Source organism: Mycteria americana, chromosome 4, assembly GCF_035582795.1.
Source record: "Mycteria americana isolate JAX WOST 10 ecotype Jacksonville Zoo and Gardens chromosome 4, USCA_MyAme_1.0, whole genome shotgun sequence".
In the NCBI taxonomy this organism is placed as follows: domain Eukaryota; kingdom Metazoa; phylum Chordata; class Aves; order Ciconiiformes; family Ciconiidae; genus Mycteria; species Mycteria americana.
The window spans coordinates 37060514-37079445 of NC_134368.1; the positions used below are offsets into that span (position 1 = coordinate 37060514).

Genomic DNA, 18932 nt, shown 5'->3' on the forward strand with positions numbered 1-18932 from the left:
TAGACTGGTATGTGTAAATAAGGCACAATCGCTACATGACCATTTACTAGCTATGGGAAGCATGTAACATTTATATTTTCTTCTAACCTAGTCCTAAAATAATCATCTAACTGTATTTGTTTTCTTTGAGCATCATTTTTGTAAGCTGAAGTGAACAGTCCTTCCTTCTTTCCTTTTTTGGGTAGTCTCCCTGTAGAGCGATATGTTATGGTCAGGTCTGACCACCGCTTTCTCTCTTAGACATGGCAGGGATGAGCATAACAGTTGTTAACCATTAATGGACAAAGAGAAAGGGCGAGTCTCCCACCAAAGGACAAAAATCCCCAAACAGTCCAAAGAGCCCCACAGGCATTAAACTGCTGGCAAGACCCCACCTCTGCAGTGTAGAAAAGTCTTTGTCTCCCATCCTCTGTAGAGGAGGGCCAGATGACTATAAATGTACCCGTGAAATCAGAAAATGGTGGGGAAGCTGGTGACACGCACATGTGTGCTGCTAGCGGCTCTACTCCTGTAATGGTCTTCATTCTGAAAGGAGACTCTTGTTGGTTTTGTAGATGAAAACCGCTGAGAGAACAATAAAAGTAATACAGGATTGTACCATCCAGCACTGTGCCCACGTAATACCGAACCACGCTTTTAAAGACATTATGTCCACATTGGGGATGTTTGTTTATTCTTGAGGTCCTTAGGCAAAAAGGTTTTACAGCAGATCCTCAGAGAAGAAGAAACAGCATCAGGAAGAGCTGAATTAACAAAATTGTAAAATATTCCAGGCAAAAGGCAGAGCTAAACATAAAACTGTGGTTAATTGGCCATACTTTTAGTCATAGGTTGCAACTTCTTTGAAAACCTGAAGTATGAGAATTGTAATTATTATTTGGGCTTATGCTTAGAATTGGAGTTAAAATCAGAGAACAGCTGGGTTTAGAAACTATTTTTTCTGGTTCTATTCCAATTATGAACATTTCCCTTATAAAGTAATTTTCATGGGTTCCTTTTGTTTATGTAGTTTGAAAATGTGGAATCTAATGGAAACTTGGAAATGGAAGTACACATTAGATTTTGTCTTTTCCCAAGTTCCGGGCCTGTCTCGAGCTTCAAGAATTGATCCTGAGTATTTCAGCCTAATTCAACTTCTTGAGGCCAGGGGTGTGCTGCGCAGCATTGCTGCACAAAACTGCTCAGACACCCGTAATGGGACCTCTTTCCCTTTGCTGCCTGCCTCAGCAGAGAGAAAGTTAGAAAGCAGCTCCAATCCCAAATAGATGTTTTTCTCTGCTCTGATGCCGAAGTTCAGAGGGCTGCTCTTTCTGATGTTCAGGCCAATTAAAGTTTAAACCTGGTACCTAGCAGGAATCGTTACAACAGTTTGGTTACTTAGCAGCAGAAGTAGGTGGCTCTGCTAGCACAGGTAAAGTATACCGGAGAAAAAAAGAAAAATGGAGAAGCCTAGGGAAACGAACAGCATGAAAGAGATGAGGATTATCTTCCCAGTAAACTGGGAAATATGTGCGTTTTGGTGAAATAGTTATTTTCTCTATCATCTTATTTTCCCACAAAGGAGATGATTACTTAGGAAAGTAAAAGGTCTAATGCACGAATAGGCATCTTAAAGATTTCACTTCCTTGTAAAATCTGGGAACAAACTCTGTCGCCTGGAACTAAAGCATCACATGCTCCAATTGAAATGTCAATAGCTCCCAAATGATTCCAAGGGCAGGAAGAGGCCCTTGGAACTTTGAAACTTCGCAAAACTGTCTTTTATAGCTAACCCTCTCACCAGTGCAAGATGCATCAGATAAACAAATGCAACAGCCACCTTCATGGAAAAGTTCCTCAAAGAGAAAGTCATTAGGAACTAAGAAATTACAGCTGAGCTGATATCATCTCTAAAACCTTTAGAAGCAAACCCAAAAATGTCATATATGCACATGCCACATATATATTTAGGACTGATGTCCATCAGCTACTTGTGTGGATCCTGTTTTCATAATATTGTGTACGACTTGGTGTAAGAGCCTGACTGTCTAACCCAGCTATTTGGTAAAGCCCATCACAGGAATATCTTAATTTTTTATTACAGAAATTCATAGAAGTAGCTTTCCAGTCTACAAAGAACTCACACTAGTTCTGCTCCTCTCTTCAGAGAAACAAAAGCTGTAATAAATGAGTAAGAAGGTATAAGATTCCAGACATAGTTGCACCCTGCCTCACCTAGAAACAAGCTTTCCCAAAAAGACAATATGCAGGAAAAGAGAGTGGGTGAACCCCTGAAGTAGGGTAGAGACAGCTGGCCTCATCTAGCAACCTCATCTGAAAACATGGCTTCATACCTCTTGAAATGCTATCCCGGAGCTCGTGTAGCTTTTATATTCTTGCAGCTCCGAGTTCTTTTGGAGGGGAGGATGGTGTGAGAAAAGCCAACTTAGTTTATATTTTGGTTCTTGACTTTATTAAGAGAGGAAACATTTCAACACAAAAGTTTTAACGGAGACATCACCACAACACAAACTTTTCAGCTCAGTTCTGGAAACAGGCATCCTTAAAATGAGAAACCCCTGAATGCATCTTGCTGTTCACATGATGTCTGCATAGGAGCCAAAATTTGTTTTGCTCTCTTAGCTATTGGAGGCCGAGACGTTAAAAATTTCAAATCAAATCAATAATCTCCAAAATGCAAATGTATACAAGAGGTCACGAACCATTTCATTTTTAAATGTAAAAATAATATGCCTTTTAATACGTTTTTTACTTGTGCTTTGCTGCTTCAGATAGTTTCATGTTTTGCGTTTACAGCATGTTTTAGTTCTTCTCTTTTGTTATATAAAATTCAGCAAAGTTTGTAGCACTTCTGATTTTGTTCAGATTTAAAGAAGAGTTCTGCATTAAAAGAGATATTACAGAGAGCTTTTCTCCCTTTTCTGCTGAAATATTCACTATCCTCTCATTTCATTCAATGCTCTCTCAATATCTCTGTTTAGGTCCTTGCAATACTCCCCATAAAATTGCTACAGCCCAGATGTGGGGATTCTAAATCTGGGGGCAGGGAAGCAGATTGTTGCAGAAGTTCCTCTTGTGACTGAAGCCTAAATGGCTTGTGATGCTGCTGTACTGCCAGTTTACTTAGCCTCCCATTTTATTTATTTGATTTTGTTCTGTTGTTTCGTGGTTGTGGATTTTTTTATTGGTGCTATTTATTCTTATTGTGATAGATTACATATCAGCATCCCAGAGTCACTCCAGCTGGCTTCCATTTTTTAAAGAAGCTTTGGCTCACTCTCTTTAGCTAGTCTTAATGAGACTTTCCCCTTCGGTCTGACCAGAAGTTACCATTAATATCAGTAGGGCTTGAGCATGTGTGTTAAGGGAATATGTCTCTTGGAGGGAGCGATCTGTGGCAGGCAGCCTTTGTCACACAGTGAGAGGAGCTTTTACTGCCATCTTCATTTTATATTGCTGTCAGACCTCTGCAGACCTTGTTTGTGCCATCGTCGTTGCCTTGACCGTGGTCTTTCTGTCAACTTCCCATGGCTTCAGCACGCTTCACAGACAGCACATACATGGAGAGAAGGGGGGAGGTACAAGGTATATAAGGAACACATTCTGCTCCCCTTGTGACGAGATTTGTATTCCAGTGATTGCAGATGCCGTTATGGCTAGGTACCTGACAACTGGTAATCGTTGTGTGGATGACAGTCTTGCATCGCTCTCTGTTTGGGATGGCAGTCGGAGGGCTTTGTGTGTAATTTAATGGGATATTGTTTTGTTTCTCTCAGGCTCAGATCACAGTGAATGGGAACTCTGGCACTGCTGCCAGCCCAGTGAGTCACTTTCAAAGGCCTTTTTCCCCTTCTTCAGCATACCCTCCACCAGCTTCGCTCAGTTCCAACATTGTTATCATGCAGCACGGCAGGATGATGGGTAAGCCTCACACAGAATGTTTGCTTTATACATTACGCAACATATTCCAATTCATGTGGCAAAGATTGCAAACAATTGCGGAGTGCTTCACATCCATAATGAAGGTATTGTCTATTCATCTACCTTCGGCAGTAAATGCAAAAAAATAATAGCATTTATTGTTAGATACAGTAGTGATCCTGAACTGGAATTACTATTAAGGTTTATTACTTACGTGTGTGAGAGTGACCTTTTGCCACCTTTCTACTAGCTTTACCGAGGAAAGAGCATATCTCAAAATCGCTCAACCTGTGCAGCCCCTTCAGGTTTTGCCTTCTTGAAGAAACCAAGGGCCAACTTTGTACACTGGTTCTCTCCACAACTTCTGTAATCTTCAGTAGAAATACTGCCAACAAAGGGTGGGGCGCTGGGCTTTTAAACACCTAAAGCCATGTCAATCTATACTTTGTTTATGTATTTTTTTTCTAGGGCATTGTTAATTTTTTTTAAAAAATACACAATCAGCCTTAGAAAGGAGCTTTGCCAGTATAATCCAGTTTTGCCAGAACAATCATTTGTTTGCTGCTTTTTCTACTATTGTTTTGCATATTCAGATAAGACTATGCATGCAAAATAATTTGAAAGTGATCCTGGAGTTTACTTTTTTGTTGTGCATGCAGGGAAATTAGGTGACAGTTCTTGCTCTGAGACTTATGGCTTAGACAAATGCTGCTATCCCTATTATAGTGATAAGTACAAAAACTGCATACATGGGTTTCTCCACATCCCACAATTCTAGATTCTTTGATTGCTTCCAGTTTGCTGATCTAAAGGCCTATCAATTTTGGTTTTGATATACCTGAAAGAAGTATATATATATACCTTGGAAGAAGGGAGACATTGTGCCCATCTTTAAAAAGGGTAGAAAGGATGACCCTGGGAACTACCGACCTGCCAGCCTCACCTCTGTGCCTGGGAAGATCATGGAACAGATCCTCCTAGAAGCTATGCTAGAGCACATGGAGGACAGGAAGGTGATTAGAGACAGCCAGCATGGCTTCACCAAGGGCTCCTGTCTGACCAACCTAGTGGCCTTCTACGATGGAATGAACACATCAGTGGACAAGGGAAAAGCATTGGATGTCATCTATCTGGACTTCTGTAAAGCCTTTGACACGGTCCCCCACAACATCCTTCTCTCTGAATTGGAGAGATATGGACTTGATGGGTGGACTGTTCAGTGGATAAGGAATTGGCTGGATGGTCGCATCCAGAGGGTAGCGGTCAACGGCTCAATGTCCAGATGGAGATCAGTGGTGAGTGGTGTCCCTCAGGGGTCCATACTGGGACCAGTGCTGTTCAATATTTTCATCAATGATACTGACAGAGAGATCGAGTGCACCCTCAGCAAGTTTGCAGATGACACCAAGCTGAATGGTACTGTTGACAAGCCAGAAGGACGGGATGTCATCCAGAGGGACCTGGACAAGCTGGAGAAGTGGGCCTGTGTGAACCTCATGAGGTTCAACAAGGCCAAGTGCAGGGTCCTACACCTGGGTCGGGGCAATCCTCGGTTTCAATACAGGCTGGGGGATGATGTGATCGAGAGCAGCCCTGCGGAAAAGGACTTGGGGGTACTGATGGATGAAAAGCTGGGCATGGGCCAACAATGTGTGCTCGTGGCCCAGAAGGCCAACCGTGTCCTGGGCTGCATCAAAAGAAGCGTGGCCAGCAGGTCGAGGGAGGTGATTCTGCCCCTCTGCTCTGCTCTGGTGAGACCTCACCTGGAGTACTGCGTCCAGCTCTGGAGCCCTCAGCACAAGAAGGACGTGGACCTCTTGGAGCGGGTCCAGAGGAGGGCCACGAAAATGATCAGAGGGATGGAGCACCTCTCCTATGAGGACAGGCTGAGAGAGTTGGGGTTATTCAGCCTGGAGAAGAGAAGGCTGCGGGGAGACCTTATAGCAGCCTCCCAGTACTTAAAGGGGGCCTATAGGAAAGACGGGGACAGACCTTTTAGCAAGGCCTGTTGTGACAGGACAAGGAGAAATGGTTTTAAACTAAGGGAGGGCAGATTTAGACTGGATTTAAGAAAGAAATTTTTTACAATGAGGGTGGTGAGGTAGTGGAACAGGTTGCCCAGAGAGGTGGTAGATGCCCCATCCCTGGAAACATTCAAGGTCAGGTTGGACGGGGCTCTGAGCAACCTCATCTAGTTGAAGATGTCCCTGCTCTTGCAGGGGGGTTGGACTAGATGACCTGTAAAGGTCCCTTCCAATCCAAAGCTTTCTGTGCTTCTGTGATTCTATGAAGTAAAGTGTTTTCCCATGACTTTTACTCTTGTATGATGCTGAATTCTGTGTTCCACAGTAACAGCCTGATTTAATTCTCCTTGCTCATGTAAAAATCCTACTGATGGTCTCAGTTTGAGGCCTATGAAGAATGAAGGATCAAATCCAAAATATTTTCTAAATTTAACATCATGCATTTTGGGAAAAAGGCCCAAATATTCAGACGTTTGCCACGCAGAGTTGTTCCTCGCCATATATGTGTAGCACTGGATTATTTACAGGATTTCAAACTTGAGTAAACAGCTGAAAGAGCCATGCCAAATCCAACTCTCTGCAGTAGGACTGAGCAGAAATATTCAAATTAAAATTAGAGCTTTCAGTCACCAGAGCTCCTTTTGCTGATTTATACTACAATTCAAATATTTTGTTTCAGAAGAATCAATGGATGTTAATGTCACACGGAAAGGCAATTATAATCTTCACCAGTAGTATTAGAATATTTATTTTTGCTCCCTATGTTGATTGATCTTGTGTGGAAATGTCTCACAAGCACTGTACCTGCTCTTGCAAAAAAAGATGCTTTGTCATAGCAGCCCGCTAATTTACTGAAACGGGCTGCCTGAAGGAATAGGGCTCTTTTTCCTGCATACAGGAAAGAAGTACATCATCTGCAACAGTACAAATTTTTACACGACACATCCCAGCAGTGAGGTGGATTTTGTTAAATAAATGACTGAATTTTAGAGGGAAATGGTAACAGTGATATATTAATTTCATTAATTATAAAGGAAGACTGGGGGGAGAGGGGTAGAAATATTGCGAGTCACCACAAACCAGTAGCAGCCTGCACAGTTCACCTAAAGTGCTGTAGTTGGATCATCAGATTGCTCTATAGATGCCAAGTTACTGAGGTCCATTTTTATGGATTTTTATGTAGAGGTACTCAAACATACCAACATAAATTTAAGGGATGAAAATTGTACGTCAGAATTTGTTTTTTAAAAATATTCATGCATCAAAACTCAATGTTGCTAAACACATATCACATAAGTCTTTGTGGAGGGCTGTTTGGAATCTGTTGCTGTGCTTACAAAATAGCAATCTTCTCTAGTTTGCTAGACTTGGCGGTGGGGAGAAGTTTTGAAATTATATCGCTAGTTTCAAGGAAAGGTGCAAGAGTTTGATTTATAGGAAAAAGGCTGCTGCCACTATTTCTCAATAGGTTTTGCTGGGTTTGTGGGGGTTTTTTTCTTTTTTTTGTGAGCAAGATGCTGTGAAAAAGTACCTCTAATCTAAGATCTAAGTTGAATAGCCGGTCTGGTCCTTAAATAAGTTTATAATTCTGTTAATGTAACATTAAGTAGGTCAAAGGCCCAGCTAAGATGATTTTTTTTTTAAGTGTTGTATATGTATGTGGTTAAGATTGTTGTTGGTCTTTGTACAGCATACTGAAATGGGGAAGTGTGTTATAACTGCCAAGTATGATTATTGTATCATTATACAATATCCTGTCATGTTGTCTTTACAGAGTCCACAGAGACATACTCACAGCATGTTCAGGCTGTTGGCAGCAGCACCACCACCAGTACAATACCAATCTGTAGATCCTCAGAAGAAGAAAAAAAAATTACAGTCATTAAAGCTCCACATTATGCAGGGATTGGCCCGGTAGATGAATCTGGAATCCCTACAGCAATTAGAACGGTAGGAAATTCTGGGGAATCTGTGTATGAACTCGTACAATGAATTGATTGTTGGTAATGGGTTTTTCACATTCTTCTAGTCTTATATAATGTGGAATACAGTGTGCGTAATCAGCGAGCTCATGAATATAATATTGTGTGTTGACGGAAAAGGAGAATGCTGATGGGAGCATAATTGGGCAACCTCATGTTTCTAGTTTTAATTAGAAGTAGCCAAAACTTTGTGTCTCTTTCTTGCTTCTCTTGTAGTTCTGCCTTTTGGAGATACGCAGTAATTGCATTTGTTTTGTTATTTCTAAAATAAAGTTTATACGTACTATATATATGCGTGCATGCAAGCATACATATATGTTTGTATATATAAAAACCTCATGCTTCTGCATTTTGGGGGGCAATGGTTCTCATGTCATGAGGGTAGCGTAAAAATGAATAGTTTTGTTCTGATAATAATCTTAAGTGACTAGCATTTTTGTGGGAGTGCAATATATAATCATTGTGCCCTTGAGTGACATGTAAACGAATAGCGTGGAAGCCCTTTCATTGTGACTAGCCCAGTTTTGATCATCTGCCACTAGTCACTGCTTGAGTGGTCCCGGGATGTCGGAACTGAAGAGTTTTGTTTTCGCTATGCTGAAGCATTCTTTCCACTCTGCTGTCAGGGCAGCCTCTTCTGGCTGGTCCAGAGAGCACAGTGGCAGCTGCACTAGGTCTGGAAAGGAAGCGCTTACTGGCCTTCCCAGCCAGAGAAGAAGTGCTGTGCTAGACGGAGAAAGAGTAAGAAGCGTGGGAGCCAGGATGAAAGCGGCAGAGCCCTTGCAGGTGAAGTCTTTGTCAGGTGCAAGGATGTAGCAGCTGTTGGATGTGTCCTCTCTGCCAATACTGACATACGGGGCTGTGTTGTATTGCCAAGAACTGCTCAATGGATTGAAAAATTAGGGGGAAAATCAGGAATTGATGGAGAAAAGCAATAGGAAAAAATCAGAATAAGTGGTAAGATGGGGACAATTTTGATAAGAATGGGGGGAAACTCTGGCATTTCTTGCTTTATTTTTGACATAAAAAGTAATACGATCAGAATCTTTTAAAAATTAAGACATTTCTTTGCAACAATGCTCTAGCTTCCTACCCCCTTTTTAAGTAAGTGATCCCTATGCTTTATATAGGATACAGTAATTATTTTGTTCTTTTTTTTAATAGTAGATTGATCTAACAGGGTGCATATGAGTTATATGAGATTATAAGAGGAGTTCCCCTCGAGTGTGCTTAACAGAGCTGGCAATCTGCCAACCTCTATTTAACTTTCGGATCGTATGGTCTGAGTCTCTCAGGTTTTCTCCTAAAAACATAATGTAGTTTGAATTAGGACATTTTTCAGCTGGATTTGCTCTGGGTTTTGTTATGTTTCAGTTTCAAAATATCTTATAGCTTGTAAATTTAGTATTATAGAAATGATTCTCATAATGAGATATGAGTTAAAAGATTATGCTAGCATGTGTGTGTGTGTGTGTGTGTCTCGTGCCGCTTTGTGTCCTTATTCTGCTTCCTTAGGACTAAGCTGGAAGTGAGATTGTTTTCAAGATACTGGTTTGAAATTACATTTTAAATTAGCACGAGTATATTTGAGCCCTGTGTATCCCAGTCGTGTGAGAACAAGGGTGATATAGTTTTCAGCAAAAGATTCAAATATGCTGCACCTTGACACCTCTCCAAAGTGCAGTACCATGCAGAAACATGCAAAAGTGCTATAACTGCACTTTTTTCCCCATGAACAGTAGAAGGTAGGCTATATCACTCGCTCTTTCTCCAAGGTCAGTGAGCAACGCAAATAGGAATCTTCTCCCAGAAAGTTCAGCCTCACTCCATCTGGAGAGAGAGAGAGAGTAGTTTTCAAATTAATTGAGTTTATTGTTGCATGCAAAGTTTAAAAGTTTCTTATTCTTCCATCTTTATGAAAATGGCAACAGTCTATCAAAAAAGCAGTAAATGCAGATTCATGGGTGATAGGTAACATACACACTGTGTTCCAAAACACTATGCTACTCAACAGTAAGCTTGTAAATAAGAATTTGGGAGTATCCATATTCTAGATTTGGAGTGCTTTTCAGGAGTAGAGAGATTTTTCGAGCTGCGGTTATCTCCTCCAAGTCTGTCCTTACTCTCAGAACATGGTTTGTGACAGCTGTTTAGCCAAGGAAAGCAGAGTATGTTCGCTTCTCCTTCTATTCCTGCAAACCCTCTCTGTCCAAAGCTGCTGAGAGGGGAAGGATTCCTATAAAGCCTTCCCTTCTCTCAGAACCTCCATCCCGTGTTAGCATGTTCCCTCCATACCACTGTATGCTGGCTCCTGCCAGCTCTGGCAAGTGCAAGTCTGAAGCCTGAAAATTCACATCATTGTTAAGTTCTGCCACCATGCCAAGCCCTGCCCCAAAGATGGTGAAATTCCAAGGCATTAAAAATGAAGTCTTTGGAAAACAGAGGGTAAAATGCTGTTCACTCAGAAAAGCGTTCAGTCAAATGACACCACTAGAGTTTACCACCAACGGGGTCCTAGGAAAGGAAAAGACAGATTCATGGAAAGCAGTATGACTGCTCTGTTTTAGACTACCCAAAATGATTGCTTCATGTCTAACTATCAAAATTAATCTGTAGAATGAAAAGGCCTCTATTTACTAAGGATGAAAAAAAATCAAGTCCCACCAGATTTCTTTTCCGTCCTTAGTGATGTAATATTTCAGCTTGAAAAAAAAAAACCACAGAAGGTCCACTGAAAGTCATAAATGCCTCCTTTAATTGCATACTTTCTGATGGATTATTAGAATACCGCAATGATTATGGACTCTCCTAAGTACCAACTGCAGGTACTTCTTATGTTCTCTTCGTGCTATTTGGCTGATTGTTCATTCACATATGATGATACTATGTTCCAACATTTAACTGCAACAACTATAATGTATGCAAAGCAGGATGGTGTCTGAATGGCTTGGTGCTTTGTGAATACTGCTAATTCCTCAAACAAATGTTCGTATGTGGGATTAGTGAATATAAATTGAGAAAATGTATTTTTAAATTAATTTATTCTATTCCTTAACTAATCCTATCTGGCTTATAATGTAAAGCCAAATTATTGGCTGAGGCTTTAAACGCCAAGGTGGGGGTTGGGGGGGAGATGATGAGAGACAAACGTTCAAATGTCCAGAAAGATGTTGGGAGACCACCTTCACTGGTCACATGGGAGCTTCTCCATACCTGATTTCTATGTGGAAGCCTCCTGTGGATTTGTGGACCTGTGGACCTGACTGAAAGGAGGATCCAGCAAAGAGATATATCTATGCACCTTTGTTCCTTGATAAACAGGAGGGTCATAGCAGTAATATTTATGCACTGTTTCCAATCTATTCACCCATCACTGGTTCAGGCTCTATTGGAAGACTCTTCTTGGCCCAATACAATCAGAAAGGCAGTTGCAGTATCATGGGACCACTGCAGGTTTGTACTGCTGTGGGAAATGAGGAGTACCATGGAGGTTATGCCCATCAGCATGAATTCCTTCAGACCTTTTTGACTTCCCTGTAAACTTTTGAACATACATGATCTTGGAGCACCAAACAGCATACTTATTTCAAATCCAGCTAAATTATTCTTACCAGAGTTCCACTAGTACAGATGTTTAGTACCTTTAGGGAAACAATATTAAAATGGTCCAAATCTGCTTCTGAATATCTTCTCTTTGGCAGAAGTCAGGAATGTTGGTAGGTGGGGGAAGGGACCTGATCTTAATACAAAACTATATCTCCTTCATCTCTATCTTGCAAGCAGGTCTGAGTAAAAAGCATGACCTTCCGCTTAAATTTCTTTCTTCCCCAGCAGATCCCCGAGTTCTTCAGTTGACTGTTAGCTCTTCTTTTAAACAATTTTTTTAAAAAATGTCATTTAGTAGCAATTTCATGAGAAGTCATATTGATTCCTCAAAATACGGGAGCATTTTCTGCCTAGTCCCTTATAGTAAGAGCTCACCATCGTTAACAAAACAGATTAATTACGTACAGTAACTGTAACAAGTATTTAGGGCAAAAGTGCGATTCACTAAAGATGGCATAGAGCTGGGTGAACACACTCAGATCTGTCAGTTATTTTGTAGAGAAGAATTTATGGGTTTTCACTTTTCATGGTAAAGAAGAGGGGGCAGAGTGATTGCAGATTTAGTATTAGCTAATGCAAGATAATGCACATCAAGAGGAGTCTTTTGAATTATCCCTGTGCACCATGAGGTTTGAAGATAATTTTGTACATCTGCATTAAAACTTTTGCTTTTCTCACTACTATGGAACAAGTAAAATTTTAGGACCTAAGAAGAATAATACTGAAAACATGTTTGCCTTTGTGTTATCTCCTTTTCTGAAATATTATCATCCTATCTCAAAGAAAACTGCAGCAAAAGAGAAAATGCAGAAGGGTAAGAGATAAAAATAATAAGAAGCACAAGCAAAGGTTGATATGAGGAGAGTTCGGGAACTTTGCGATTGCTTAGTTTATAAACTCAGGATTGCTTAGTTTACAAAAGTAAGGATAATTTAATGAGTGGTTATTGACAGGTATGTTGTATTCACTTTTCTCAAAATAGAAAAATAAGTTAAAATTAAGTTGCCTGGAAAGGGAATTTAAAACTGATTAAAGGAAATACTGTTTGTTTACAATGCAAACATTAACTCTTTAAATATAGTGTTGTCTTAATTCTTTTCTTGGTAGTTTTCCAAAGTTTTTCTGTGTTATTTAACAATTACATTTTGAAGATTATTGAAGTTGGAAAATGCCAGGGGTTCAAAAGAAGCTCTTCTTACACGCTTGTAATTGTTGAGATGTTTGTATTTTCCTGTAAAGCATCTAGCATTCATCGTTGTCGAATATAAGGCACTAAGATAAACTGTTGATCTGGCACTAATTCCTATGTTCCTAACCATTGTACCCTCCAAGATCAGAGTCCGAAACTGACTCAGTCTTCAGTGTCTTCCAGAACTTGTTACGCAGGAATTCCTAGAGGAAAAGCATAAATACACCATTTGAAATAGATGGTATGAAAATTATTGTATTAAATAGGGGACAAAACATAATGGACTTTGTGTCCAGAATAACATTAAATGTTTGATCAGATCTGTACATGCAGGTATTTTTATTTTTTTGCTAATCGTTACAAACTGTGTTTTATTTAGACAGTTGACAGGCCGAAGGATTGGTACAAGACAATGTTCAAGCAAATCCATATGGTTCATAAGCCTGGTAAGTATGCTTTCGTCTTGGCTGGGTGGTTCTCAGTGGTATTAAGAAATGCACTTTTCTGCATTTTGATTGTCTGCTATGTGAAAATACAAGTGTTCACCAAGTGTCAGATAATGAATCAAATCAAATGGGTAAATTCGATGATAGATTTTACTGCAGAGCGCGCTGTTTTCCTATGCTAAAGGCTGAAAATTTCTAATGGGTTTATTTTATTACTAAAACTAAATAAAAATTAAAGTGATTCGCATAGGTATGCAACCAGATTCCATGTCACTGGGGAGCTCAGTGAAGTGATCCTCATCTCCAGTTTGAGGGATGAGAAATTGGCCACTGTAAATCTCCTACCATACCAGCTCTCTCTGGGAGAGCTCGTGTTAGAACAGCATGGGCTGGTAAACAGGCCGTTGTGAGGATACATTTTCTGTCTGAATTGCACTGGTTTTGCTGAAATGGAGCTGTGGTGACATTACTAGCTTCAGAGTTAATGTCCTTTATCATGATTGTCATCAAGGATGTCAAGAAACTGTATAAATGGCAGTTATGCTCATTACACCTCCAGAAGGAAGGAGACTATTCGTCTGAGGTAGAGCTTGCCTTCAGTATGGTCACACAGAATGTTAGTGGGAGAATAAAAAACGTAAGCAGGAAAATTTTGGCTTTCAAGGTCTATTTTGAACATTAGTCACACAGTACATATTTCAGGTTGCTTTTTGTGATAGGAGCAACAACTTAATAGTCTCCAGTAGAAGAGAGCTGACATAAGGAAGAAATTGAGCTTAGGGAAGGGAGAAGAACAGACAAAAAGCTGTAATTTGCAATTTGGTGCTAACCAGTAAGTACACAATATGGGTGACATGACCAGAAGGTACCATTTTACCAATAAGACAGTAAAAATAGCCTATGGTAAGTATAATGGGAAGAGAGAGTCTTCAGAAAACACCTACAAGATGAGGAAAAGAAATACAGTGCTTGATTGCTTACCGATCTTCTGTTTGTATTTGCAAAAACAAAGCTGCATTGCTGTGATAAACTGGCATGTATTGCACTACTGTAACATGCATATTTCTCTTTGTAGATGACGACACAGACATGTATAATACTGCATATGCATACAGTACTGGTAGGAATTATTCCCTCACTTCAAAATGAGTCTTTTGTTAATGTCATCAAGTAACAGGGGTAGTTAACTATTCATGCTTGCTTTTATAATGCATCTATAAACACTTCATATCGTCTTGTTTGATCTCGGTGTTTTTTCATGCCTTTTTTCCCAAATGAAACAAAGTTTAATTTTGGTTTCATTCTTAGCACAGAAATGTATTGCAGCTGTGGGCCTCTTACTGCAGATGGGATACACTGACATGCTGTAGTTTCTTGATTACATTGCATTTATTTTCACTAGTGATTGTGAGTAACGCAGCCTTTCCTTATCAAAATCAAAAGGGAACTACTGCGTGAAAGTACAAATGCTAATTACTGACATGGGAAGACAAAAAGGTTGTACTGAAAACACCTTTTAAAAATATGCAGTAAGAGTGCCTAAGAAAGATGATTCTGTTTTATGATCTTGTTCATTTTTACTATAGGCACTGGTGTTGACATTATTTAGCTGCAAGACAGACATATTCATCTAAGATATATAGTTGTTGTGTCTTTCAGAAGATTATAACCATGTGGTAAAATTATTTACAAAAACAAAAATGGAAGTGGAAGTCCAAAAATGGACTATATGTGCAAAAAAACCATAGTGCCTTATGCAAAAATGCCATTCAAAATTCTTCCATTTCAGTGTTTGTTGCATTCGACATGCTCTCATACTGCCTTTTTCTGTACTGTTGAGAGCATTTGTTGTGGGTCAGTTGTTTGAGATCTGTTTGGACTCTTCTGATCCTCTTCAAGATATGCCTAGTTGTCCCAGACTAACAGTAATTATTAAAACAATGAAAAAAAATGTGCATTTCCTGCCTCTTCTCTTCCTTCTGAACGTAGAACAACTGAGAGGCAGGATGAGTCTGGGAATTAATTACAGGCTGTCATTAACAGCTCTGACGGATATATATATAGCCATTAACTTCTCCTCCCCTCAAATTAATCATTAATTTATTTTAACTATACTGCACTTTGTCTGTGTGTTTGTAGTTTTATATAGAAATATATAAAAAAGTATTCTAATGAGCTACATAGTATACAGCAATGTACTTTTAAAAATGCATTTACACATTTTTGTAACCTTGCAGCTTGATTAACTGTGGGTTCTTGTAGCATTCCGTGTTGTGTTTTATTAAAACTCATTCTCATGCTGTGACTATTTCTGGTTTTGTTTTATATTAGGTAGCTACAGTCCATCCTTCTCTGCTCAGGCACACCCAGCTGCAAAGACACAGACGTACAGACCATTGTCTAAAAGCGCTTCTGACAGTAGCTCCGATGCCTTTAAGGTCTCATCCCCTTTACCACCTCCACATGTGCCACCTCCAGTACCACCACATCGTCTGAGGGAAAGATCTACATCAGAAAAGTAAGTTAGCATATTTTCAAAAAGTGTTCTTAGTATGTACACTAACCCAATTACAGGATGTCACAAAGGATAAAATAGCTATAGAATAATATGATTTCAAGGGCTTTATTCAAAGGACAGTCAGGTGATGAGGGGTAATCTTCATCAGTAGTGTGGGCATCATGCGTGGCGCAGCCATTTTGTCAATGTGCTAAAGAAGTGCTTATTCTTACAAGTGATACCACCGTGAGCATTTCAGAGTTTCACTCTCCTTAGCAGGATTGTCCTGCTTGTTGTGTTTCAGAGCAATCTGTGCTCTAGCAGCTGTCTTGAATAGTTAGTTTCCGAGTAGGAAAGGCTATTTATGGTATCCAGGAGCAAAGAGAAAGGATCTAAAAGATGTTGTAAATTGAAATTCAAGGAAGAGCAAAACTGTAAGAGTGTAGCAGCCAACCCACGTTTCCCCATAGCTCAGAAGTGCTTTATATCCCCATTTTTTCAATCTCCATCTCCATTTTGGTAGACCAAGAGGGTGGTTACAGATTAAAGGGGCATTTCAGATTTCTCATTGTTTTCCAGCTTCAAACTTGCTTCACAAAACCAGGTCCCAGTGGTTAGAGTACAGTCTGGAAAAGGTTAATACTTAATAACGCAGGAAAGAAATGCTTATCCTTCTGATAAAACCATGCAAAGTGCCCTGCACACAAACTCTATAGAATCTCCAGCATATCTGTAGCTACTAGCTCAAGCAAAAAGCTTTTTCTTTAGTGTTTACATTTATGAATGCTACATGTTAATATAATATCATGTTGTTATACATTTATATGTGTATGTATGTATATATTTTATATATGAAAAGGGTCATTTTTAGTTCCATTTGTGGCTACAAGCCCACCTCTCTTGGTTACACTCAAGCAACAAAACAGAATTTGCCCATTTTTGTGAGCTTGGACATTGTAAACATTTTTATATGTAGAAATTGAATTAAACAGTTTCAAATAATTCACAGTTTGAATAAAATATTATGAGAAAAGACCATACTAAGTGTTTAAAGTTAAGACCATGACGATGGCTTTTTGAAAAATTTGTAGGCAGTGGCAATCCCAAAGGTAATCCAGCAGATACACATATTGCAGAGGAAAATGAGATTGCTCGAGAGTTACTAATTTGGGCTACTCCTGTTGCTGAGGGCAGATTGTCAAGAGGAAACGCTAGGGGTTAGAGTTGAGCTACCCTCCCAAAGGCTTGAATGTTGTTAGCAAGTCATACAGAAGTGTAGATTTTGTTAGCAAGGCACCAAAATGTGGATCTGCTTAGCTCTGATCCCTGAAGTTATGCGAGTCATCATGCTGTGCTAGGCCAAATGCCTTGGTCACAGAAGCTGAGGCCTGTTGCAGTTCCTTTTGTCAAGCTTGCAAATAACTGCTTCAGCACTGAACTTGGATGTTTAGCCTCTCCTTTTAATCTCCTGCATGATAAGACAGGCAGTGGAAATCTATGTTCTCCAGGCCAGGGGATGCCAAACATGTTAGTTATGCTTTGCCTGCTGCTGACAGCTATAGCTCGTCAATCTTTTCCTGCCATTGGGAGATTCTTTTTTTAATTGCCTATAAAGCCCGAGTATTTAAAAATCTCACATAAGAGGCTTAGGTCCACATGTATCACAGTTTCATAGCTGGGAGGCAAGATATGGTTTGCATTAACAGTTGGGCTCAAAAATATAGTCCAGAAGGGATTACAGGCTAAATGCTGTAAATTAAGTGAACTGAGTGTGAATCAGAATTTCAGTAGCATCCTTTTTTCTTCAGTGACTTGCAGTATAATGCAACTTGATCAGAACAGTTCCATTTTCCTGTTCGTTCTCAAAAAATACAGCCTTTTCTGCTCTGAAACTAGTTTTTTCCTCAGTGAAAATAAACAATAGAGCCATGTAGAACTACTTCCCTTGAAATGCAGGGCGTTTTATAAATAGAGGTGTCTGTGTCCCAGAAATTGCACTCACAAACATATTGTAAACAAAAGCTACCCCATAGATTTTTTTAAGGCACATGACATGTGCCTTATTATGTCAGGTCACATCAAACCAAGTCGCATCAGAAAGGCCGATAGAACTGATAGAATTTAATCAGTGTATGGTCTTTCTTATTGTAAATACCAGCAATAGCTGATAGGATTTCCCCTTTCCCCCATTCTTTGAGTTACTAGTGGGTCATTTTACACGGAGCTAAATAAAAAGATGTGTGAGCTACGGTTTTCCAAATGCAATGTAGGTAGTGACTACAAAAACTGCCATGAAAAGGTAGCTCTCACTGTGATAGTAACTAGCTAACTATCCTCCAAAAATGTATAGGTAGCTATTAATAGGACATGGTAAATGACTGAAAAAATGTGGTAGTAGGCATTACTTTTTATTCTTTGCATAGCTGTATTAAATTGAAAGCAAATTTATAATTACAGAGAAAATGGATAAATTTCTGTCCCAAAGTCAACTGCCAAATTCTTGTTCTTGTTTATCTATTCAAATTTCCAAGGAAACAGTATATGCTTGGAAGAATATTCAGGAGCAGTTCTACAGATCAGGATAAAGAGCACCTGTTAGATTTTCACACTGTCTTTTAAAATAATTCCTCATTTTTTGTCTCAGAAAATTTTGTAACTTTTTCAATATGGACTTACTATGACAAAAATATCTACCACTTGCCTGTATTAGTATAGTGCATAAAACAAGTATTGTAAATTTGCAGTTTAAGAAGGCATGTCATGGTGTTTTGACACAGTATGTCAAGGAAGTTTTTAAACTGGTCTACCAGTTATAACAAAAGTATGAGTGATCACATAAGCTGGACATCTCTAGTATTTTTCCTGCTGTACTCAGTATACCTGCTGTAAACAGGCTAAGATGATACAGTGGTTAAAACATTGGGGTGCTAGGCCAGACGTTTCACAACTGAAATCTGGAAAGAGAAACCATGCTGAAATTCATTTGGTTTTGGATGTTTCTCTTGCACAGAGCTGTTAAAGCAGATGGCCATGACAGTAAATTAACTCAATTGCTCGTATTTGTTATTTAGAAATGACTGGGATCCCCCTGACAGAAAGGTAGATACCCGCAAGTTCCGTTCTGAACCAAGAAGTATTTTTGAATATGAGCCAGGAAAGTCATCAATCCTTGAACATGAAAGACCGGTAAGACACATAAGTGAAATGGGTAATATAGTAAAGAGGTTTGGTGAGGGGTCATCTTTTTATTATTTACTGCTGATTGTA

At 39.5% G+C, this 18932-nt stretch overlaps 1 protein-coding gene across 1 annotated transcript in view; it reads left to right on the forward strand.

Annotated features, from left to right (window-relative positions):
* Positions 1 to 18932, forward strand: part of SORBS2 (sorbin and SH3 domain containing 2) — an 88688-nt gene that overhangs the window by 21284 nt on the left and 48472 nt on the right. The window contains exons 4-9 of the mRNA XM_075500198.1: positions 3777 to 3921; positions 7720 to 7895; positions 13102 to 13168; positions 14244 to 14288; positions 15500 to 15686; positions 18737 to 18851. Of these exons, the coding sequence (XP_075356313.1) occupies positions 3777 to 3921; positions 7720 to 7895; positions 13102 to 13168; positions 14244 to 14288; positions 15500 to 15686; positions 18737 to 18851 (735 nt within the window). The remainder of the gene's footprint in view (positions 1 to 3776; positions 3922 to 7719; positions 7896 to 13101; positions 13169 to 14243; positions 14289 to 15499; positions 15687 to 18736; positions 18852 to 18932) is intronic.